Source organism: Lactuca virosa, chromosome 8 (genome assembly GCF_052849685.1).
Source record: "Lactuca virosa cultivar CGN04683 chromosome 8, Lactuca_virosa_CGN04683_v6, whole genome shotgun sequence".
In the NCBI taxonomy this organism is placed as follows: Eukaryota; Viridiplantae; Streptophyta; class Magnoliopsida; order Asterales; family Asteraceae; genus Lactuca; species Lactuca virosa.
In genome coordinates this window covers 20,399,284-20,423,787 of record NC_136433.1, presented here as the reverse complement: position 1 = coordinate 20,423,787, position 24,504 = coordinate 20,399,284, and the positions used below count along the sequence as shown (strand labels likewise).

Below are 24,504 nucleotides of genomic sequence, written 5' to 3'. Positions count from 1 at the left end.
AAGGGGGCGGTAAGGGAGGTTAACAATGAGGCTTAAGGCCTTTAAATAAGGTGCAAACCCTAAAAATTAGGGTTTTCCTTTCCAGCTTCTACTCGTCGAGTTGGGGCCTTCCAACTCGTCGAGTAGACCCTTAATCTCGCGTCTAAAACGATCCCTACTCGACGAGTTGGGGCTCCCTAACTCGTCGAGTTCCAGTCCAAAACCCTAAAATGTTGAGAAATAAATGATACATGAATCAAGCGTTACAAATTACAATTCACCCATTGCACCTTTAATTAATTCCAATTAATCCTAATTTAATTCCAGATTAATTCTAATTAATAATTAATCAACTATAATTGATGTCATATTAATTTATTAGCCACATAAACTAACAAATCAATTATTTTAACAACCGATCTCATATTAATTTATCAGTTAGATAATAAATTAACAAATCGACTATCTAATTCCAATTAATATATCAATCATATAGTATATTAACAAATCATTTCTTCATAATTTCCAATTAGTTTATTAATCATATAATAATCCAATAAATCATTATCTCTCTATAAATGTCATTATAATCAAGTTCTAGTTATAATGGCAACCCAAAAAGGAATTTGCTTCCAATTACAAGAATATACCAATTTAGCTATGAGCTTAGACACCTTAATACAACATCGCCACCATGCCTTGCATTACCATACTTGCTCCACCCTCACTAGATAGATGTGTGCCACCCTCACCGGTTCTATATTATGGTGGTAGATATGCCTACCATTTCCTCCTCTACCTTTCCCGATGGTGGCCTCATTAACAACATATCTCTCTCTCTTTTCTCTCTCGCAATTTTGGAACCTACTAGATCTACTATATCTCTCTTTCCTCCTACTAAGAACTAGGAATAATTGTGGGTGGTGGTAATGAGTTTGACTAAAAACTGATGGTGGGTGGTGTGGTTGGACGGATATGGCAGAGGGTGGTTAGGTTGGTCGGATATCGTTGTGGTAGTGATGGTGTCAATTGGAAAAGGAAAGTGGTGGCGGTGGTATAGGGTGGGGACTATTATTTAATATAATCATAATTCTAAAAACCCAGAAAAAGGAAAAAAACCAGGTCATTGTAATCATTTCATATGTATTTAACGTAATGGGATAGACGGTAATTGGGTCGAGGATCGAAACCGATGGATTTGTCAACCATAACGATCACCGGCGTCAAACTTTCAATACTAGTACTAAAACTGCAGATTTGTGTATACCAAAGGGACCAAAAGTGTAGTTACCCTTTTTTTTGTGTTTATTGTAGTAAAAGCAAAGTTAAAGCAAAGTATAAACGAAAATACTTTTTGAGAGTTGTACCTGGTGCTGTGTTGATGGTACATCGTGTAGAGAGAAACGAGATCTTTGAGTGACAGAGATGCTTTGCCGGGGAACGAGTGTTTGCGGACTCGAGACTTCAATCAGGACGAGAGATATTAGCACCAAACTGCTAACGTAAGCCCCGTGAAAAAATTTCGTGCTAACATAAGCGACGGGTGCGCATCCTATTTAATCTTCCCTCTCACCCACACATCACCATGCCCTTCACCCTCCTCAAACTCACCACCGTATCTTCTATTCCCCTCCACCACCGGCGTCAATACTGGTGGCTAGGTCGCGCAATCGCCACCAGGAGGTCTACGACGCCACCTCCGATGTGCTCGAGCTGGTGGAGGACAACAACCTGTGCGACCCCAGCGCACGATAATAATAGCAACGATAATAACAGTAATAACAGACTAGGGTTTCGTGGTCAGAAAAATTTGAGATATACGTCTAAAGATAAAGTAGGAGGAAACGCATTTAACGGTGGTAGAGTGAGTATGGGATCCGTAAACAATGATAACAGAGATGACAAACGGGCAACGGAGAACGACCGCGGCTCCGGTGTCACGTCTACATTGTCGTCGGACAACCACCGCCACCTAAAATCGGCGCCGTCTAAACAGAATCCGTCGACTAAATTGCTCACGTTGCCTACGATCTTAACAATCGGACGCGTTGCGGCGATTCCTGTTATCGTTTGCAGTACGTCCCCCCTCATCTATCTCTGAATGTTTATGAATTTTAACATTGCAGAACATCACAATTTCTGCTCAAAGATCGATGGATTTTAAGATGTTTCATATAATTGTGGACAAGTTGTGAACGTTGTTTGATATATGCAATTAGATAAATTCATGGATACGGAACATGTCATAGATGCGAGGAAATGAGGCGAACTGGATGGAGATCTTTTGGTTTCTTTTAAGATTCATACGTTAAGTAATTGATTTGTTTCTACACATTTGTTCTTTTAGGCTCCTTTTGGCTTGATTCAAGCACGATATGTTGTTAGATTTAATTTCACATGCTGCTAATATTTCATAATGTATGTAGTCTGTACTTGGATTTTTTTACTCTAGTTTTATGCCATTTGGATCCAATTTGTGATATGAACTATATATCTAGAGAACCTATCGTGCTTGGTTAGGGAAGCCACTTTTCTGTTTCTCCCTGTTTTCTACACATAAATGAAAATGCTGTAACAGCTTAATGTATAAGAAGAAAATGGTTTAAGCTGCTGCATTTGGTAATGGTTTCTTTGAGTTGTTGTTTATTAGACATGCTAATCAATGAAACTTATGAATGTCAGAAGAAGCTACCTTCTGCACCTAATCTTCATATGGATGCATACTGTGAGTTTGTGACTTCCTTTTAGCTGCTTTGCCTGTTCTTATCATTGAAATTGGCATGAATTTACGTCTAGAATTTTGTTCATTATGGTGGATGATTCAGTTATCCCTGTTGCATGTATTGTACACTCCAGTTTGATGATACTAACATGCCCCTTTTGAATTTCATTAGCTTTTTATATGAATAGTCGGCTGGGGACAACTGCCACCACAGGCATCTTCATTGCTGCAGCAATTACAGATTGGCTTGATGGATATCTTGCACGAAAAGTATGCATTTTTCTTTTTAAATATTGGAGAAAGATCCAACAAACTTTTGTCTCTAAATTAATTTATCTCCTTGGATTCATTTTAGATGAACTTAGGAACCGCTTTTGGTGCATTTTTAGACCCTGTGGCTGATAAGGTACTCCCTTTTTACTCAATTGCATCTTTCAACTTAAAAAATCTATAAACTTTTCACCACTTTCATTTTCTTTGTTGTTCCCTTTCAGTAAAGTAGTATCTTTCTTTCATGGTTTACTTTTTTCTTTCAGTCATCTTATCTTGTTTTGATTATTTGGTGCAGCTTATGGTGGCTACTACCTTGGTGTTGTTATGTACAAAACCTCCGGAAGCTTCTATGCTTGGAGAATTGCCTTGGTTATTAACTGTGCCATCAATTGCAGTAATTGGTAGAGAGGTAAATTTTTTTTTTTTTTTTTGATATCATATTGTTCCTTCTTCTTCTAGAGGCTTCTAACTTTGAAGTGATAATAGACTATTAACTTTTCTCACAATTTTAATAATGAAGATGTTGACTAGAAAATGTGATATTTGAACATTATCTGAAAGCTACCAAACATAAAAAATGGCAAAGCTGCCAAACTGGAATATGAAACATATATCTTGCTTCTGTCTTTTCTTTGAATTAATTGATGAGGCTTTTAGCATAATAAAGGAATTACGGGTTAGGCTATTATTCGTATGTCTACTGCCATTTTAGCACATGGCACATGTATTAATATGAGATGCCAATTTTTTTTTTTTTAATTTCTTCCACTATATATATATATTCTTCATTAGGCATATAAATAAATCATTTCCATCATGTAATTCACGTTTATATAAACTTTGGTTGTTTGCGTTTGACTTTTTACATTTGATATTTTATTTATTTACTACTGCAGATAACAATGTCTGCAGTTAGAGAATGGGCTGCTTCTCAGGGTAGTAAACTTTCCGAGGTATATTTAATTAATTTAGTTATTTACTGTTATTATATTATTATTATTATTCCTAATATCTTGGAAAATTATGAATAATCTTCAGGCTGTTGCTGTAAATAATTTGGGGAAATGGAAAACAGCGACACAGATGACTTCGTTGACCATTCTTCTCACAATTAGAGATCCCAGGTTTGTATATAAATCATTTAAAAAATATATATTAACATATTTAAATAAAGGGTTAGTGTCATAAATGGGTAACAAACTATTTCTTTATTTAGTTATTTTCCAACAAAATTTAAATAAAAAAAGTAGTATAAGAAGGTAAACAACTGACACGTTTTGTTTTTTTGTTTCTGTTGCTTTACATTCTGATAGTACTTATTAAAACAATGGTGTTTTATGAAAAAAGAAATAGCTGATTACCCATTTATGAGATTTATCTTTTAAATAATTTTTTTACAACAAAAAAAAATGCAGTTTTACGGAGGTAGGGTTTCTGGGAGCAAGTGGTGTTGGTTTACTTTACGTATCGGCTGGGCTAGCTTTATGGTCACTGGTTGTGTATATGAAGAAGATATTGAAAGTATTAATTTCTTAAGAAAACCAAAAAAAAACAAAAAAACAAACAGCTGCTTCAGACTACTGGACACCTCTCATGAAAGCTCTGCTGTTTTTTTTTTCCTTCTTATATTGTCTCTTTATGCACTTGTGTTCTATATGATATGATATGGTATTATTATTATATACAAGTTTCCTTAGGTAGCAGAGTTGAGATGTCAATTTGTTGTCTGTTCTGTCCTCATGCTGATGTTTTTGTTCTACCGAGGAAAACAACCTAGTATAAAAATCAATAATATTTTTTTGTCAATTCCGGGAGAATCACCCTTGGTACTCTACAATACATATATATATTTTTTATATGCAATGATGACTTATGAGACACAATTTTAGGTAATGTTACCACATGTGGATTCATATTATATTAACATTTATATTCCCTGGTGTATTCATTAGAGTGAAAGGCCATGTTTTAATTTTTTAGGTTTAATTGTGTAAATGACACAATATTTTGACCAGTTTTTGGATAACACCTAAACCAAAACACTGGTCTAACTTTTCGTTTTAACAGAGTTATAAATTTTCATCTATTGCGTTTTTTTTATAATGTAAACAACATTTTCTGTTTATATAATAGATGCAACATTTTGACATTGTTTTTGGATAAGACTTTAGGGGATTAGACAGAATCTTAAAAAGAATTTTAATTTTCAAGATCTAGATTTTTAAGAGGTATGAATTTTTTAGATTTAAATCTTTAAGATGTTGGAGACTATATTAAGTCAGCATGAGAAAAAAGAGAGGTGGTTGTGTGAAATAGAAAGAAAAAAAGAAAAGATATTTGTTGAAAAATTAGAGTATTTTCAAAACATGTTTATATATATATATATATATATATATATATATATATATATATATATATGACAAAACTGCAAATTTGGTCCCTATGGTATTCAAAAAACTTTGGATAGGGTCTAAAAAGTTTCCAACTTGCATGGCAGGTCCAAAATCAAGAAATTCCTGTGATTTTGGTCCAAAAAAACTTGAAAAGACGGTTTTGCCCTTCTATTTTCTTTTTTGTATTTTTTATAATCATACTAAATACTTTTTTACTTAAAAAAAAGGAATTATCCCCCACCCCACCTACCCCCACCGTTCTCTCTCTCTCTCTTCCCTATCTCCCTCACCTCACTTCGCCTGCAATTTAAACTACATACACACATTGTTTACGAAACATTGAACCTTCCATGGCACCATGAATCATCAGAATACAATCAAAATCATAAATATCGACACCTCCTTGGTTCACCTGCATATGAGTTTCATAAACACCACCTGTCATCTTGATTTGAGATAAGTGACACGAACAAGTAGGCTTTGGGGGCATCAGACTTGTTCATACCTGCTGCTTATCATCACTGGTGGTGGTGAAAATGAAATCCAACCTTTTATTAATATTCTCTTCATTCACCTGTCTCTTCTTCCCAGGAAACATCATCTTCAAAACCAAAAAAGTAGTTAGAAGGATGTCGTACATGAGCAATCAACCAAGAAGAAGAGAAGAGAGATTCAGGAAAGGATAATATTACCTTCCACATTTAGTAATGACGAGAAATCGAATGTGAGGAATTAAGGTCCAATTGAGGGGTTCCAAGCCCTAATCACACCTTAAGCATCATCGGAACAATCCCGTCATCACAATCAGAGCTTCTAGTCACCCTCCCTTCTCTCTCTCACACATACTACCGTACACCTGAACTCACTCATGAAGTAGTCATCGACGATCATATGCTATGGGTTTCTTCTCTCGCCTCGTTCTAAAGAAGAACCGTCTCTGGATACAGAGCCTTCTTCACCCCTGCTAATGTAATAATCGTTCATGGGTTGTTGTAATAATCACTTCATCTTCTTCAACACATTCATACACATACAACACAATAAACACACACACAATGATGTAAAACCCAGAAATTGATGATGAAAAGCTCACACCCCTACAAATCTCGATCCAAATGCAGATTCAGATTGAAAGAAAAGCTTGTAGATATGGGTTTCTGAAAAATGGTGGGGGAAAAGAAATAGGAGATGGTGGGATGCTTCATCTTGGGGTAGACTTCACTTTTAAACTTCTTGTTCTTCAATTTTTTTGCCCACAGACTCTAGTCCGACCCACACCTTTTTCCAGAAATATCACCCTTTTCACATACTATCAAAATCGAACAAAGACATACAATTGGGTTTGATTTTCTTACTTCTTCTAGATTTTAATAATCATTTCACAACTGGTTCTTGTTTGAAAGCTCATATTGACGAGAATCAGAACAAATTGAGAAAAAGACGACCAAGAGAGAGAGAGAGAGAGAACGGTGGGGTGGGGGGATAATTCTTTTTTTTTAAATAAAAAAATATTAGAATGATTATAAAAAATACAAAAAAGAAAATAGAAGGGCAAAACCGTATTTTCAAGTTTTTTTAGACCAAAATCACAGGAATTTCTTGATTTTGGACCTGCCATGCAAGTTGGAAACTTTTTGGACTCTATCCAAAGTTTTTTGAATACCACAAGGACCAATTTTGCAGTTTTGTCTATATATATATATATATATATATATATATAGTTATTCAGGTACTAATTCTCTTAAAAATTAAGAGATTGTTGGGTAATAAAAGGACAAATTAAGAAGCTATCAAAACGTTCCCATTCTGAAAAATTAAAAGTCATCCTCTTAGTCGAAATAACAAATTAATTGAAATAACAAAAGACAAATTAAGAAATTAAAAGTCTCCTCTTAATTTAATTAACAAACAGTCCTCCCTTAATGTGTCTCTATTCACAATCTCAAACAAAACACTGACCTAAGTTTTTGTTTTTCGAGGTTCTATCCGCTAAAAATGTTTTTTTTTTCTTTTTTGTTTGGCTGAAAAAAGTGATCAAAATATCGAAACCAATAAACCCAGGTATAAAGACGATAAAGATTGTAAAAGAATCTTTAAGTCTTATTCAAAAAATGATGAAAACATTTTTATACAATTAAACACAATTTCTACAATATGATATGCAATTGCAATTTGCAAACGTTACGTATACAAGTCTAATCAAAGTTTTTGAAACCAGAATCAACCATCATGTTACTGTAAAACACACAAAAATGGGCAACCATCAACAGATTTCTTAAAAGCAAAGTCTAACATCATCATCATCATCATAGATTGATTCTAAAGTAAATCTGCAAACTAAGAAGCTAGAGAGTCTAGAGATGGTAATTAGAGTGTCATAACTGGGGGAAAACGGAATCAATAAAAGTGTAGTACATGGGATCAGCTATCCATAATTTAGCAAGAAACTGATGGGATGATGTCAGCCTATGAACTTCTTCAATGAGCCAGATGTTTGTTTCAGCTTTACATGGATGAATCATGGTGTCCAATGGCAGAGGATCATCTCCATCACCATCTCTCATTTCATCCCATTCTTTCATTCGGATGTTGGTCAAGTAATGGAGCGGTTGCTGGTACATCTGTTTCATGGAATTGGCTAATCCGGTCCATGACTTGAATGGAATGATTGACCGATGTTGTGCCGGAATCGGAATCTCCTTCATGTATTCTTGATACATTTTTGCACTTTTTCTAAGTAATTCTGCATCAATAAAAAAACATACATGATATGACATGACATAACAGGTTATCGGTATAAGTTTGACAAGACATGAAGTTACCTTCGGTTATTACTTTTTTGGCAGGAATTGGATTGATAAGTGTAGTCTCGATTTTTGGGCGCTTGGTAATAGAAAGATTTTTGATTCCATTGGATGGAGAAGGTTTATCATCATCATCATCATCATCCGATGAAATATCCAAAGCAAATGGCACACTCCTCTTCATTGTCAATCACATGTAAACTGGACAACAGAAAATAATTATAACTTACACAAAGAAACCATAGCTTCTTAACTTCCTGGTGTCAGGGCATAAATGAAGAAACAGATGTGGGAACCAAAAAATACAGAAATAAGGACTCCGATTTAAAATCACGAAACCCAAAAATAAACCCTAATTTCACACAAGTCGTTTATGAGAATTGGTGTTTGGAGCATTTAACTTCGAAATATGAAATCAGAATCAAATCTCAATAAAATGCTCGAATTCTGTTTCGAAACGATAAAATCGAAGTCCCCAAACATGCATCCATCTAGTGTACAGTGAATTACGACTCGCGAAGCACTGCTTAGAAAGAAAAAAAAAAGGATTCAACAAGAATAAACGAAAAGATTATCATACGTATTTGGATTTCCACAGCAAAATCACTCCATCTTTTCAAAGATTACAACCGAGTTTTTGTTTCCGGTGTAATGTATAATAACTGATGTCCTCGCAGCGTTCATCGCTCAGAATATATGTGAATTCGTAAGAAGTATAAAGAAACAGATGTATAGCATAAAACTAGGTTTAAATTAGGTGGAACTAGCGGCCGTATCAAAACAAACATCTTTGAGAAGAAAACACACACCTAAAACAAGCGAAATTCGAGATACTGAAATGAAATTGAAATGGAGAGAGAAGAGTTCATACACATTTGACTTACAGGGAATCCTTTGTCAGTGAGCTCCGAATCCTGGAGATTTGTCGCTGTAATTTTTAGTACCGTTACATCCAATTCAAAGCTCCATTGTAGAGAGAGGGGGAGTGTATGTGTATGTGTGTATGTGTATGTGTATGTGTGTGCGTGTCGTGAAGAGAAAAGGGGAAACTTAAATGGCGACCCGATCAAACCTTCTGGATCTTTACTAACCCGGTTTTTGAAAAATAAAAAAAAATCATTGAATTTTCAAGCTTTTATCTAAAAATTCATTGTTTTATTATTGTTTTTTCAAATATACCATTAAGATTTCTAATAAATTTCAGAAAAATCATTCGTAATTATTTTTCTTCAAAAACCATCATTAAAAAAACATGTTTTTTTAATACAACATAATTTCTACCATAGATCATAGTTTGTTAACAAATAGGGAATGAAAATGTTTCAATTTTGACTAAAATCAAAATCAAACTGAAAATTTCAGGTTTATGATTTTTAAAATACTAAACCATCGATTTGTTGGTTTTGTTTCTTGTTTTCATGGAAAAAATTGTTAGGTTGTAATGTTTTTATAACCATATCTATCGTTAATAAACTCTCAGTATCATGTTTAATGTTTAAACTTTAATATACAACATAAATATCTTTACAGAACTATTATAACATACTTTCATATCAAACTTATTGGTAATTAAGGAGGTTTGCGAGAAAACCAAAAACTAAAATTGCAAAATAGACCCGAAACCTTACCAAAAACCAAAAAATCTAAACATAAGTTTTGAATTTGAAAAGACCAAACCATCTTAGAAAACCAACATTTTCGTTTTTGTTTTTTGAAAAATCCAGTTTTATTTTGTTTCATATTTCAAGGAATTTACACACACACACACACACACACACACACACACACACATATATATATATATATATATATATATATATATATATATATATATATATCACTAGTGTCATTTTGCAAAATAAGAATAATTCATAAATTATTTTGCAAAATATTAAATTTCACATTTTTCAAGTTATGTTTAAATTATTTAACATAATGTTGTATGGTTTGTGGGTTTTTGCAAAAAAAAAAAACATAATTTGTTGTTTTTTGTGAGTGTTCGTCTTAATTATATGTTTGGTAAATGTGATAGTTATTTAAACCGACAGTCACTTGGTGATAGGACACCATCCATTTTTTTTGCGGAAATTTGACTTGCAAAAATTACACGTTTCGCAAAATAACTTTTATCTTGAAAGTATAATTTGTAAAAAGTTGAGTACTGTGCACATGTGTAACATGTTATTTTAAACATTTTTTTGAAGAAACATTTATGTTAAGTAAAACATTGTCTCTAACTAAGTGTAAAGTTTATGCATTCAAGAGATAAACAAAAAAGGAAAGAGAAAGGTACAGTATAAATTAAGCCTATAATATTTTTATTAATTTTGTAGTGGCATAATTATGTGAATAATCTAAAACCTTGGTTCGGTGTTATACGCAATAGTTTCAAAAGATAGTAAGTAGTTTTTACTTTTCTTTATTTGTTTTACAATGCATCAAACCCCAACATGGATACCCCAGATATGCTAGTGAAACACAAGAAGATGAGTTGAAAGAATAAGTGATTGATTAAACACAACCTTCGAAATTGCAGACAATAAGAAAGAAGTCAAATAAGATGGTATTGTTGAAATTAAAGAAAGATGCTACATGGGTCTAAGTCAAACCTTGTAAAGGCTGTTGATTCAAATTAGTTTTAAATGATGTGTTGTGAATAGTAGACATGTTGTATTAGCCCCTTTTAGTCATTTTGATGATTTGATCCCCATTGTTTGGCCCTTTTAATTACTTTTTCTTTTCTTTTTGTAAAGTGGGTGTTGTAAACAATGTGGTTGGAAATATCACCAAAATAATGTGATCTAACTTGTGTTATGCAATTAAGTGTTTATAGGCTTATGTACTTTTATATTTCTACACATAATAGATTCAATTGTTTATATTTCTTTAGAATAGACTCAAGAAAAGTACAAATGTCACTTAACCAAATAAAACAGGCTGAATATATTAAGTTAAAAAGAAACATCACTGCATATGTACCTGTATGAAGTCATGTATCCATCAAGTCAAAAAGAAACAACACTTTACACTATACATTGGCTTGAAGAAAATCATAATGTTACAATCAAATAGAAGAATCCTCAAAAACAACTCCTACTTATAAACATCTTCATGTAACAAGGTATCAAAATCATGATGTGTCAAGATCCTAATGTCTCTTTCTGCGCTTATTATTCCCCTCACTATCACTACAAGAATCAGAATTAGAATCATGTGTTGACTTCTTCAAATACTCTCTCTTCATTCTTTTCTTCTGAAGACACATCATCAGAATGCTCTTCATCCTCAGATGAGGATTCATCGCGAAGAATGCTTCTCTTTAAATCTTCATATCACTTTTCGTTCTCCAGGAAATTAGAATCCAGATTGAAAACATCTACAATGCACAAGAGATAGTGTTATACAGCCATATATTGAAAAACATGGAAAATATTTGAATCGTTATCTAGAAATCTTTATGTACCTAGGGCAATCTCTGGATCGATTTCATCTAGAAGAGATACTTTATGTGTCAGTTGATCTTCCACCTTAACAAGATCCAACTCTGGACGAATGGTTGGATGGCATGTTCTTAATGCAAAAAGACCTTCAATCAAGAACTGAACCCTTTTGTCTATCTCTCCCTCATGAAGAATCCCACGAAAAGGCTCAAGAATACCTGGATAACAACAGAATAGCATTAGATGAAAAAAAGGAATTAAATAAATGGACAATGTGGTTGTGGTCTTTGAAGATAAGAAGGTTAAAACAAAACGACAATAAATTAACTCACCATGGAAGGCTTTGGGAGATAGATCCCGATGTATTGATCCACATTCTGTAACAAAACCAACAGCAACCTCCACGCTATCATCAGTTGGATTTTCTAGTAGAATTGTGAGTAGTTCAAGAGCAATAAACTCATGAACTACCTGTTGATTGACCAAATGAGCTATAAAACTTGACCGAAGCAAGCAATTGAGGCTGTGAAAACACATAGTGTCAGTATAATCGTAAAATAAACTACTACTCGATCTCAAATAAAACCAAGAAAAAGAAGAAGATGATCCGTACCTTGTCGTTTCGCTTATATGCCCTTTGAAGCTGCAAAAGAATCCTCTTCAGAAGAAGGTCTCCGACTTCTAGGAATTTCGCTTATATGCCCTTTGAAGCTGAAACTTATTATTTTTAAGTTTCATTTATTAGAAGAGATAGATAGATTCAATTTTGGACTTTTAATCGTTTTTCATTTATTTATTGTACATATATAATTTTATAAATATTAAAATATTGCATAAATTTTAAATATGATGATCACCAAAAATTAAACTAAAAAATATATAAATATAATGTACAATAATTATATCATAAAAAAAACTTATACCCTGGATATTAATAATATTAATAGTATGATACCTAAAAATACTATAATTTAAATAGTAAATGATAAAACAAAATGAAGTCTTTAAAATAAAATTGTGATTTAAGTCTATTGATACTGATTTTTATTTTATTTTACTTTTATAAAAATAAAGTCTCCGTCAGTTTTCTTATTAAACGAATGAATGGAGATTAAATCCTCATGCAGAATATATCAACAACATAAACATAAACATAACAATAACAATAACAATAATTTCATTTTACCTTTTTTCCAATCCTATTTAACTCCTGGGTAAATAGTTTATTTATTTATTTTAATTAAATCAGTTTTAGCATTATAGCCCACAAAACAACATAGGCTAAAATTCCTGAATAATTAAGAAAAAATCTAAAATAATGCACTTTTAGTAAACTTGCTACCACATAATTAGTTAATACAAATAACACAAATTAAATGACATGATACAACTTATAATTTTTACATTGCATGTTCCCATATTTATTGATTGCATAAATGTTGTCTATGGATTGCATCAGAAACTATAGTTTCAACATGTCACCAAGTTGTGAGTTGTGTTGATCCATGTATAAAAACCTCAACAAATTTTCCATGTTCTTTTAAGCTTTCTGAAAATTGATCTCTCAAACATCCCATAAAAAAAATTCTTTAAAAACAAAATCACAAAACCATTACAGATTTTACACATTGAGATCCAGTTTGCTGAAAATCATATAACGTTACAATCAAATAGAACAAACCTCCAAAAACAACTAGTCCTTAACATCTTTTCATGCAACCGGATATTCAATTTCTTCTCAACATAACAATACATGTAAACATGCTAACGTTTCTTTCGGCGCTTGCTGCTCTTATGATCACTCTCACTCTCGCTCTCTGACTCAGACCCCGAACCGGAATCGGAATCAGAACTGGAATCAGAACCGGAACCGGAATCCGATTCCGACGCAGGCTTTTGTTGCATGATAAGACGAGGCATGTTCTTGAGATACTCCCTCAAATTCTCAGTAATCCCACCAAGCCCAATGGAAGTAAAAAAATTGATGGAAAAACGCGTGTTCTTGGGATTATCTCTCGGGAAAATCGACTCAAAATCCTCTTGCATCACCGGCTCACTCAACCGCTCGTTCAACAGCCGAATCCCAAGATGCTCAGACAGCTCCTATCGTACAATAAAAGAAAAAGGGTAAAAAGGTAATTATAATAATAATTAAAAAGTAAAAATAAAGTTACCTGGAAGAGGATCTTGATGAAGATTCTAGAAGAGGAAGTGGTGTCTTCTTCGGTGAGACGGATGTAAGCCAAGACATGCCAAGGCAAGGCGTCAGTGCCGAGGAGATGCGCGAAGAATTTGGCGACATTTCGGAGTTTGTTGGTCTCGAGGCGGTGGATCATGGAGTATTGCTGAACAAAACATTTTTCAAAGTTTTCTTGATAGACTTTGTTGATCATGCAAAACCTTTGACCTAAAAGACCATAGTAACGAAGGTATGTTCTCTCTTGACTGCAGCATTCCAGTAGCATTATGCATAGCTCCATCTGTGCAACCAAAACCAAGGTTTTCGTTTTACTTGTATCAAATTTGAAACGGAATGGAATGAACGATTCCATTCCATTCCATTGTACTAGGAAAATATTTGTTTTTCTTACCTCCTGTCCGGGTTCGAGTTTGATTTTGAGGAGTTTATGACCGGCTTCTTCAAAGTCAACACTTGACATGATTGTTAAGTAGATTGTTCTTCGAAGATTGACAAGATTTGTTTCTGTTTCATCCCTGATTCTCATTTGCTCTTCATCTTCTTCTTCTTCTGAAGATTCATCTTCATCTGAATCCTCCCCACCACCTTCTTCTTCTTCTTCAGATTCGTCGCCAAGAATTGTTTTCTTCAGGTCTTCATACTTCTTTTCATTCTCAATGAAATCAGGATCCATCTTGAAAATATCTATGCACAACAAATACTGTTTTTATACACTTTACACCTACAAAACGGAAAATTCATTTATAAATACAAAAAAAAAATTATGTACCTAGGGCGATCTCTGGATCGATTTTATCTAGAAGAGATACTTCATGTGTCAACTGATCTTCCAGCTCAACAAGATCCAACTCTGGACGTACAGCTGGATGCCCCTGTGTAGTAAAGTAAACATAACATGTTTGGAGATTAAATATATATATATATATATATATATATATATTAGTTGTAAATAGTAATAAGATATGACAAGATTTTAAGATTTTAAACCTGAAACTTGGCTTTTCTTAATGCAAATAGACCTTCAATCAAGAACTGCACCCTTTTGTCTATCTCTCCCTCATGAAGAATCCCACGAAATCGCTCAAAGATACCTGAATAATTAATTTAGTACACAGAGTGTTGAATATGTTAAATAATGTCAACAATGACAAATGAAAAGAACAATGTACTTTTAGAAGATAAAAAAAAATACTCACCATGCAAACCTCGGGGAGATAGATCCTGAAGTATTGATCCACATTCTGTAACAAAACCAACAGCAACCTCCACACTGTCATCAGTGGGATTCTCCAATAGAGTTGTGAGTAGTTCAAGAGCAATAAGCTCATGAACTACTTGTTGGTTGACCAAATGAGCTATAAACTTGACTGCAGCAAGTAACTGAGGCTGTGAAAACACTTAGTGTCAGTATAAATATAAAATATAAAAGAAGTCAGGTAGATGAAACAACTTGCACCTTGTCATTTCTCTTATATGCCCTTTGAAGCTGCAAGATAATCCTTCTGAGCAGAAGGTCTCCAACTTCAGGGAATTTGGTGTTTACAACAGCAACCAGAGCTGCAAAAACATCTGTAAAACCAGGAGATGCCATTTGGGACTTCATGCATGATCGACAAAACAGTCCTCTTCCTCTTATCAGATTTTCAGCAAACAACTCTGGGATGATGTTTTTGATGTTTGTGGCATTGACCTTGTTGACCAAACCATTTATACTCTTTCTTAATGCATCCCATGTCATTCTTTGATATTCCATACTGCTTTTATCTTGAAACTCACTCATCATACGAGCCAACTTAAATGGTGGAATATACACCCCTCCACTCTTTCCTAAATTAGTCATGCTTTCTTGCAAATCAGCTAGCTTTTGGAATCTTGGGCCTTCATCCGGTTTTTCTTTATCCCCATTTTGATCGCTTTTATGCTTTGACACATCATCATCATCAGTTCTTCTTCTATCTTTATGATCACCATTCCTCTTTCTGTCCCTTTTATAATCTTGTCTCCTGTCATCTTCATCATCATTCTTTTCATCTTTGTTCCTATTCCTTCGCCTTTTGTATTTATCATCTTCATCATCACTCCTTTTATCCTTACCCTTTCTCCCTCTCTTCCTGATTTCACCAATTTCCTTATCACTCGTATCATCATACTTCCCTTTTCTACCACTTTTCCTGATCTCACCATCTTCTTCATCACTTATGTCCTCATTCTTTTTCCCTGTTTTCCTGATTTCACCAACTTCTTCATCACTTTGATCATGTTCATCAATTCTTTTCTTGTTTCTGTTGTTCTTATCATGTCCATCTTCATCATCACTCCTTATGTCCTTGCTCCTACCTCTTTTCCTCCTATCTTCATTCCTTTCCTTGTTCCTCCTATCATTACCATCTTCATCATCATCCCTCCTTCCTCTTCTCCTGTCATTATCATCTTCCTCATCCCTACCTTTATCTTTCTTTTTGTCTCTCCTTTTATCATTTTTATCTTCATTGTCACTCCATCCATCTCTTCTCCTCCTCCTATCATTAGCATAATCATCACCACGCCTCTTATCCCCATTCCTATCATTAGCATCTTCATCATCACTCCTATTCCTGTTCCTATCTCTCCTATCATTAACAATTTCCTTGTTCCTATCTCGTCCCCTCCTACCATCTGCATCTTCTTCATCACTCTTATTGTTGAGCCTCCTATCTTGACTGTCTCTTTCACTCCTGTATCTATCATCATCTCTTCTTCTCTTATATTTATCATCTTCATCTCTGTCCCTTTGTCGCTCCATCATTTAATCAGCTTACCTGTTACTTAAACAATGGCAGAAAGTCATTCAGTGCACATTAAGGACTGCAATGTATAAGAATTTATTGCAATGTGCTTTTACCACTTTAATTATTTTTAAAAGTATCAAGTGATTAGCAATTTAGCATTAAGATACATGTATCATGAATACTAAGGGGCTGTTTGGTAGTATCTGGATGAATCATATCTGAATGATATAGATGTCTGGATGATGCAGAGGCTCTTTAGGAATTTATATCTAAACATAAATTGATGTTTGGTTAGGCATCTGAATGTGTGCATCTTAATGAGAAAAATGACCATTTTAACCTTCTAAATTATTTTCTAAATACAGAATAAACATCATACAACATCCAATAAATCAGTTCAAACAAATTGGATTATGATATTCGGATTTACGTGTTTCTTCATCAACAATCTCTTTGAAGAGGGCTCGTTTTGAATATGTTTTTGGATCATTGGGCTTCTTGCAATCTTGCTTCCAAAACATTGATGGACCTGTTTTATTGGTGGATATCTTCCATCACTAGCAACTTCCTGAACAAATATTTTCAAAAAAAAAAAAACATTTCAAGATTTTCAAGCAATCACAAACACATATTCTCAAGCAATTCACGGACATATATTTTCAGATTTCCATGTCTAGTATTCACAATTCAGCAAGAACAGATTTTAATAATTTTGAAGAGGTTTCATCAAATTTGAACTTTTTATTCATAGCAACAAAATCCAACAACAACAGAGCAGCAAAATTCGAGTAAGAACATAGCAGATTTGGGAGTTCAATCACAAGATACATCAACAAAATCAACAGAATTCAGCAACAAAAACAAAGTGAACAAATATTTTTGGAATTCAAACACAAGATAACAAGTTTTAGGCTTGAAAAAATCGATTTCACAAAAATCGATCAGCCAAACACAAGAACACAACAATTTATTGAGTTTGTGTTCAGAAATAGATTTATGGGAGGTATGCTTGAAAAATCGACCCATGGAAAAAAGTAGAAAAACATACCAGCGAAGATGGAGGCGACGAGAAGGGAGGCGGCGACGGCGACGGCGGACCGGCGCTGTAGGTGGTCAGACTGCAACTTGAAATCGGCGGTGTAGCTGAGAAGGATGAGTACCCGCTGGAAGTAGAAAGGGGAAGAAAAAAGAGGCGGACATTATATCTATTTTTTTAGGGCAAGGGAATCAAAAGAAATTGACAAACCTTCAAAAATGGTCTCTGTGGTTTTCGAAAATATCAAGTTTAGTCCCTAAGTTTAAAAAACCTCACAGATGGTCCCTGTGGTTTCAAAACTTTTAACAAATGGTCCTTTTCGTTAACTCCTTTAGCTTTTGGCCGTTAAGTGGAGGGTATTTATGTCATTTCACTGCCACAGGGACCATATATGAAGATCTGCCTTATTTTTTTATAAAAAAAAGAAAAAATATAATTATTTAATATTAAAGGGTCCCTCTCTCTCTCTCTCTCTCTCTCTCTCTCTCTCTCTCTCTCTCTCTCTCTCAATAAATACATCGTCACCATTGGGTGCTCAACCACAACCACCCCGATCTCCTTATCATCCTCCTTCGGCCCCTCTCTCCAAACTCCGCCTCCACTGTCGCTTTCTTCTCTTCCTTTCCACCACTACCACTGCTCTCTCCCTCCCATCCCTCTCCATAACCTCACCACCACAAAAACAACTTGACACCATTATTACTCACTACGTATTCATTGACTTCGTATCTGCCCTAGCTACTTCCAAACCCGAACGCCATGATCAGATCTTGCCCTCTGTCGTGATACTGAACCCGTTGGCCACATCATCCTCAGCCTCTACAGCAACCTCTTCCCCGTTATTGTTTCCAATTTCAAATCCATGTGCACTGGTGTCTCCGGTTACTACAAAGGAACGCTAATTCAGAAGATCTTTCCTGGTCAGTTTTTATGGCGGGACATCAAGGACAGAGGGATAAAGGAGAAGTAAAGCCACCGGTAGGTTTGGTTAGAATAAAGAGAGTGTCGACCCTATGGCTTGAACCTGTAGCTGGTTAGATGTTTTGTTGATTGTAGTTCTGTTTTTGGAGAGTTGAAGTTGATACAAAATGGGGTTGATTTTAGGAATACTGATGGGGACTGTATTTGGGATTGTGATTCTTGCTGGTTGGCGGCAGATGATGAGATATCGAAGCAGTAAACGAATTGCTTGTTTGGGTTCTTTGATATCTTTGTTTGGTTTTGATTAACCAATTTGATTGTTAGGGTCTTACTTTCACTACTGATTTTCATGATTTTGTTGATGTTAGGGTTTACTGTAATCTGTAATTAAAACATAATTTACCATCAGCAAGAGTTGTATGACTGCAATTAGATGTTTTAGTGATCATAGACTATGAACAAGAAATGGGTTATCAGGGGTTTCTTTTCATTGTTGAATTTCCATGCTTCTTGAACTAAACATGATGAAGTGAAGAAGGGGGGATGAGATTAAAGTAATGTTGTTGGTTTGGGTTTTGGTGGAGGAGATTAAAGTGAAGAAGGAGGGAGTAAATTTGTTCATTTGACTGTATTATTCAACAGGGTTAGGAAGAAGACGAGAGAGAGTGTGTGTGTGTGTGTGACCCTTTAATATTAAATAATTATATTTTTTTTCTTTTTTTTTATAAAAAAATAAGGCAAATCTTCATAAATGGTCCCTGTGGCAGTGAAATGACATAAATACCCTCCACTTAACGGCCAAAAGCTAACGGAGTTAACGAAAAAGACCATTTGTTAAAAGTTTTGAAACCACAGGGACCATCTGTGAGGTTTTTTGAACTTAGGGACTAAACTTGATATTTTCGAAAACCACAGGGACCATTTTTGAAGTTTTGTCAAAGAAATTTTTCATCCAGACTCCATATTCTATCTTACCGAATAAGAGCCTTTTTTTAATGTCTGGTCTGTTAAGAGGCTAAAATAGCTTCCACCAAACGCTCTGAATCTGAACGATACAGAGTCATCCTCTTTATAGGATCATTAAGAGGTCAAACAAACAGCCCCTAAACCAAAAGAACACATTCAACAACAACATTTCATCATATCCCTTTAACACATTCAAATTCGATCGTATACCATCAAAATCAAGCATAAAACATCAAAATCAAAGCATAACATCAACTATAGATTATGACTGAACAAATCTGATTAGCATAACATAACCACTTATTTCGATTTTTTGATTTTCGACTTTGGGGGGAAAGAAGGAAGAAACAAAGAACAACAATCGATTTTCAGAAGGAGCAACAAACTTGTGGATTTGCAGCAGCGAGAAGGTGCAGCAGCGAGAAGGTGCAGCAGCGAGAAGGTGCAGCAGCGTCGTCCTTCTTCGGTTGCAGCGCCGTCAGCGTTGCTTGGTTGGGCGGCGTCGTTCAGCGGCGTCGTCGGAGTATGTAGTTGGGAAGGGAAGCAGACGCGAAGGGGGAAGAAGACGCAGGAGGAGGCGGGTGTGCGATTATGTGTTGGGGCAAAAAAAAGAAACGGGTGATGATATTTCCACTTATCGATTTGATCCTTTCACTTAATATAAATTTGCATTTACATTTTTAGCATTATTTAAAATCTACAAAAATATGATGAATTATATTATAGGGGTTTATACGATTTGCCTCTTACCATAACAAATTTAAACGTTTCTTACAAAAATTAATTTGTTTTCTTATTTATTCATCAAACAAACCCACCAAAGGATTCCATCTTACTCAATCGTTTAAACTTTTTCATTTGAATATAAAATCTAACAAAAAATAATTTGTTTTAATCAAACAAACCCAATAATTTATTTTCTTAAACATGAGTTTTATTTTTCTTTTTATCATTTAATTATAAAATCTAATAAATGTTAATTTTTTGCTTATTTATCTATACATATCACAATAATATATAGTGAAAAACAATTCATTCCATACCGATGCATATCACAATACAATATTTAAATTAATATATATATATATATATATATATATATATATATATATATATATATATATATATATATATATATAAACGTTTCTTACAAAAATTAGTTTGTTTTCTTATTTATTCATCAAACAAACCCACCAAAGGATTCCATCTTCCTCAATCGTTTAAACTTTTTCATTTGAATATAAAATCTAACAAAAAATAATTTGTCAAACAAACCCAATAATTTATTTTCTTAAACATGAGTTTTATTTTTCTTTTTATCATTTAATTATAAAATCTAATAAATGTTAATTTTTTGCTTATTTATCTATACATATCACAATAATATATAGTGAAAAACAATTCATTCCATACCGATGCATATCACAATACAATATTTAAATTATATATATATATATATATATATATATATATATATATATATACCCATTAAAATGTTGCCTAACAAAAATTTATAAATCACAATAATTTAAAAAAAAAAATTGACGATAAAAAAACATTCACCGTACTCCAATTACATATTATCACTTATAAAAAATAAATATGCATTTAAATCAAATAAGTTGCTTTTAGATACTGTTAGGCGTGTCAAACCCAACAAATAAAGGGGTACAAATGACTCCAAGTACACTACTCTATTGCACTAGAAAAATAGTACAAGGCAAGCAGGGTCGATCCATAAAGACACAGGATAATTAGTCTATACCTCTTTGCGCAAGGTACTATGGTCACCAACAGTAAAGAGGGGGGGTTTGAGTGTAATGATGTAGCAAATCAATTTAAAACACGAGTAAACAACTAAACCAATGAATTAAGTTCAGATTTTTGTAAGGACTCCAACTCCATGTATGACAATCCAGCAATGTGAATCAAAGATGACAAGACATTTGTTTCATTCTATCTAAGTTGGTACTTGAAAGTGTTAACAAGCTCTAACACATTCCATTCACCACATTAATCAATCAAAACAAGCTCTTTGATTAATCCTAACCTTATTAACCTAATCTAAACAAGCTCTTAGAAGTAGATTAAAAGATTGCATTAAGCTTATTGTGAATGTTCCCAACAACACCCAATACTCCTCACAAGCTCGGGAGCGTAAGAATGTGTGAAAAGATTTACACTAAATTCATTCATAAGAAATCAATTTAATGCTTGTTACTTAGTTCAATTCACAAAACAATTACGGATTTTGCAAAATGAATAACTTGAATGACCTAACCCCAATTCAAATGGCCAATAAGAATTATTATTAGAATCAAACATTCGATTGAAATAAAATCAATTTCACTAGATAGAAATTAAACACAAACATCAGGTCATATGATTTGATTCACAACCAAAAAGTCAAAACATGAAATTGGAGAAGTTAGGGTTCTAGCCACACATGGCTAGAACAAGATCACAAGTCTAAAAGATGAAATTAAGTGTAATTACAACTTACAAAAACGAGAATTAATGTTTCCAAATGATTAACGGACAAACCCTTGCAAAAACCTTCGAATTCTCCTCTCCAATGGTGCTCTGATATGTTGTGTCTGTGTAAAAATGGCCCTTAACCCGTAATATGAAAGATAGGAAAAACTGCCAAAAGTTGGTTTCTGGGTCGAACACGGCCCGTGTTGGACATAGAGTAAAACTGACACGGCCCGTGTTCAGCATGGTCAACAGCTCACATTTTGGTCAACACGGCCCGTGTTGGATATAGAGTAAATCTGACACGGCCCGTGTTCCCCTTTGACTCCGAATCCAAACTTGATTTTTCCAACTTTTTCGTTCTTCGCCCGATCATCCCGAAATCTTTACCAATGCTCCCCGACACCTCCCAAAGCGCATTCCAAGCTCCGGTTTACCTGAAAAAGACATGAAAGTGTGCAAATAAGGTTGTTCTAGAGACTAACATGAATATGATGAAATGCAAGAAAAAGGAAAGAACAATTAAGCTAAAAACATACATACAAAGGGCTAAAGGTTGTGCAAAAATGTGCACAAAATGCACCTAACAAATCTCTCCAAGCTTAGACCTTTCTTGTCCTCAAGAAAGAACAAGAAACAGACAAAACAGGACGATTTCTAGATGACAGAAAGAAACTTAGAACAAAAGGGGACGGGAAGGTTCTAAGGACTAGGGATGAATGCATGCAATGCAAACAATGAAAAAGGAAAAGAAAAATTATGTACAGAAGCACTAAAGAAACAAAATGTATCAAAAAGAAATTTAAGGCACAAGTAAATAATCTATACAAGTACGATCAGACTTTACATCAATATTGCTCCAATCATTAATACCTAGGCAACCATCCTGCTTCCTTCCATATATCACAGACTCCCAAAGTGAGGAAGACCCGAAACGGTGTAACCCAATAATCCAACCCTAGTTTTATTAAAACTTTATACCTTACTAAGCTTTATGAGCGAAAATAACATAGTCAGGATCTCATGTCCTTAAGACTAGATGGCCAAGAATCAGAATCGACGCATCCTTAAGAACCCGTCACGGCGAATCAGCTTTTGCTGAAACAGTGAGCCCACCCGAAGGGGCCCAGCTCCTATGCTTTCATTTTTTCGAGAGCCACAAGTATCATATCACATAGTTCTTCATTCGCCAGATTTGACTTTGAATTGGCTTTTGATTTGATTGAACTTTGATTTGTACTTCGTTTTGAATTTGGATTCTTCAATCTTCATTTTTGGAATTTCTTGAGATTTCTTCATTTTGGCACTTGAAATTCTGATTTGGGTACTAGATATGACAATTGTACCCTTCCTTCTTTCTTGACTGTGTGGATTTGATACTTAAGCTCTCTGTCACCGCGAGGGTGACGCATGTCAACAAATAGGTCCGTGTTCTGTGGGTCCAGAGTTGCCGATAAAGATTCTTTTTAAACATTCAGAAGCAAATTAGGTGATCGCTAAGATCCAATCCAGACAGCACCATTAAAATTTGTGTTGAAGACAACAATGATGGTACAACTATTTTCAAAAGGATGTACATATGTTTCAAATCAATCAAAGAAGGGTGGAAGATGGGTTGTAGAAGGGTAGTAGGGATTGATGGATCTTTTCTGAAAGGGCAGTGTAAGGGACAATTATTAACAGCCATAGGTAGGGACCCAAACAATCAAGTTTTTCCCATAGCTTGGGCTGTAGTTGACATTGAGAATAAGTTTAACTGGAAGTGGTTCCTTCAGTTGTTAGAGGTTGACCTTGGAATGGATGCAGGAAGGGGCATGTGTGTAATTTCAGACCAACATAAGGGTCTTCTTGAGGCAACAAAGGAGGTGTTACCATATGTTGAGCATAGATAGTGTGCACGACATATCTATGCCAACTTCAGAAAAATATATAGTGGAATTGAGTTAAGGAACCTATTCTGGAAGGCTGCCAAATCAACTGTAGAGGGGGAATTCAAGAATCACATGGATGAGATTAGACAGGTTAGCCAAGGTGCTTTTGAACATCTAATGGTAAGGGAGCCAAATACATGGTGCAGGGCTTTCTTTTCCACTGGATTAGCCTATGAGGCTGTAGAAAATGGTATGGCAAAATGCTTCAATGCAGTTATACTTGATGCTAGGAAGAAGCCACTACTGACCATGCTTGAAGAGATAAGGCTATATATGATGGACAGGTTTTACAACCTCAGGGAGTTAGCTGAAAAATAGGAAGGAGATGTGTGTCCATCTGCAATTAAGAAAATGGAAGAATTTGGTGAGGACTTGAAGTAAGTTCTCCTTGTTTTGTATACATTTATGCTAAGTTATTAATAACTTTTATGCTAATTTAGTAATAACTTTTATTTGCAGGTTTTTGAGGGTACACCCTAGTGGACAAAATGAATTTGAAGTTAGAAATGGTCTTGAATCATATGGAGTCAACATAGAGAAAAAGAGCTGTGCATGTAGACTTTGGGATGTATCAGGGATACCATGTGTCCATGCCC

At 34.5% G+C, this 24,504-nt stretch overlaps 3 protein-coding genes and 1 long non-coding RNA gene across 8 annotated transcripts; 1 reads left to right on the top strand and 3 right to left on the bottom strand.

Moving 5' to 3' along the window:
* The first annotated feature begins 1,466 nt into the window (after positions 1–1,466).
* On the top strand, positions 1,467–4,780 carry LOC145133164 (CDP-diacylglycerol--glycerol-3-phosphate 3-phosphatidyltransferase 2-like). Its single transcript, XM_079068099.1, has 7 exons — positions 1,467–2,054; positions 2,874–2,971; positions 3,057–3,107; positions 3,270–3,383; positions 3,871–3,927; positions 4,013–4,098; positions 4,390–4,780. Exons 1-7 carry the CDS (start codon positions 1,565–1,567, stop codon positions 4,508–4,510), a joined length of 1,017 nt encoding a protein of 338 aa, XP_078924225.1. The 5' UTR covers positions 1,467–1,564; the 3' UTR covers positions 4,511–4,780.
* Positions 4,781–7,620: 2,840 nt separating this feature from the next.
* On the bottom strand, positions 7,621–9,207 carry RDM1 (RNA-DIRECTED DNA METHYLATION 1). Of its 2 annotated transcripts, none has more exons than XM_079063676.1 (3): positions 9,043–9,207; positions 8,190–8,372; positions 7,621–8,110 (listed from the first exon to the last, which is right to left on the bottom strand). In XM_079063676.1, exons 2-3 carry the CDS (start codon positions 8,353–8,355, stop codon positions 7,743–7,745), a joined length of 534 nt encoding a protein of 177 aa, XP_078919802.1. In that variant the 5' UTR covers positions 8,356–8,372; positions 9,043–9,207; the 3' UTR covers positions 7,621–7,742. The 2 variants fall into 2 exon arrangements, with proteins under 2 accessions (XP_078919802.1, XP_078919801.1); XM_079063675.1 differs by having other exon boundaries at positions 9,056–9,207.
* Positions 9,208–11,090: 1,883 nt separating this feature from the next.
* Positions 11,091–12,302, bottom strand: LOC145128247 (uncharacterized). Its single transcript, XR_013716770.1, has 4 exons — positions 12,225–12,302; positions 11,944–12,134; positions 11,635–11,829; positions 11,091–11,547 (listed from the first exon to the last, which is right to left on the bottom strand). It is a non-coding gene; the product is annotated as an uncharacterized LOC145128247 (long non-coding RNA).
* An 880-nt stretch (positions 12,303–13,182) lies between these two features.
* On the bottom strand, positions 13,183–17,776 carry LOC145133810 (uncharacterized). Of its 4 annotated transcripts, none has more exons than XM_079068768.1 (9): positions 17,628–17,776; positions 17,010–17,147; positions 15,268–16,615; positions 15,008–15,197; positions 14,799–14,902; positions 14,581–14,683; positions 14,203–14,495; positions 13,786–14,091; positions 13,183–13,714 (listed from the first exon to the last, which is right to left on the bottom strand). In XM_079068768.1, the coding sequence occupies exons 3-9, from the start codon at positions 16,594–16,596 to the stop codon at positions 13,376–13,378; spliced, it is 2,664 nt and encodes an 887-aa protein (XP_078924894.1). In that variant the 5' UTR covers positions 16,597–16,615; positions 17,010–17,147; positions 17,628–17,776; the 3' UTR covers positions 13,183–13,375. The 4 variants fall into 4 exon arrangements, with proteins under 4 accessions (XP_078924894.1, XP_078924893.1, XP_078924895.1 ...); XM_079068767.1 differs by having other exon boundaries at positions 15,268–16,609; XM_079068769.1 differs by having other exon boundaries at positions 15,268–16,609; positions 17,010–17,143; positions 17,628–17,759.
* Between the last annotated feature and the right edge of the window lie 6,728 nt (positions 17,777–24,504).

Bases quoted from the DNA above. Each gene is read 5' to 3' on its own strand.
- LOC145133164 (XM_079068099.1), top strand. From the start codon at position 1,565: ATGCCCTTCACCCTCCTCAAACTCACCACCGTATCTTCTATTCCCCTC. The intron at 2,055-2,873 runs GTACGTCCCCCC...GAATTTCATTAG, and splicing joins GATTCCTGTTATCGTTTGCA to CTTTTTATATGAATAGTCGG. The intron at 3,928-4,012 runs GTATATTTAATT...AATAATCTTCAG, and splicing joins AGGGTAGTAAACTTTCCGAG to GCTGTTGCTGTAAATAATTT.
- RDM1 (XM_079063676.1), bottom strand. From the start codon at position 8,355: ATGAAGAGGAGTGTGCCATTTGCTTTGGATATTTCATCGGATGATGAT. The intron at 8,111-8,189 runs GTAACTTCATGT...TTATTGATGCAG, and splicing joins CAAAAAAGTAATAACCGAAG to AATTACTTAGAAAAAGTGCA.
- LOC145133810 (XM_079068768.1), bottom strand. From the start codon at position 16,596: ATGATGGAGCGACAAAGGGACAGAGATGAAGATGATAAATATAAGAGA. The intron at 14,496-14,580 runs GTACATAATTTT...TGTTGTGCATAG, and splicing joins CGATCCAGAGATCGCCCTAG to ATATTTTCAAGATGGATCCT. The intron at 14,092-14,202 runs GTAAGAAAAACA...TTGGTTGCACAG, and splicing joins AACTCGAACCCGGACAGGAG to ATGGAGCTATGCATAATGCT.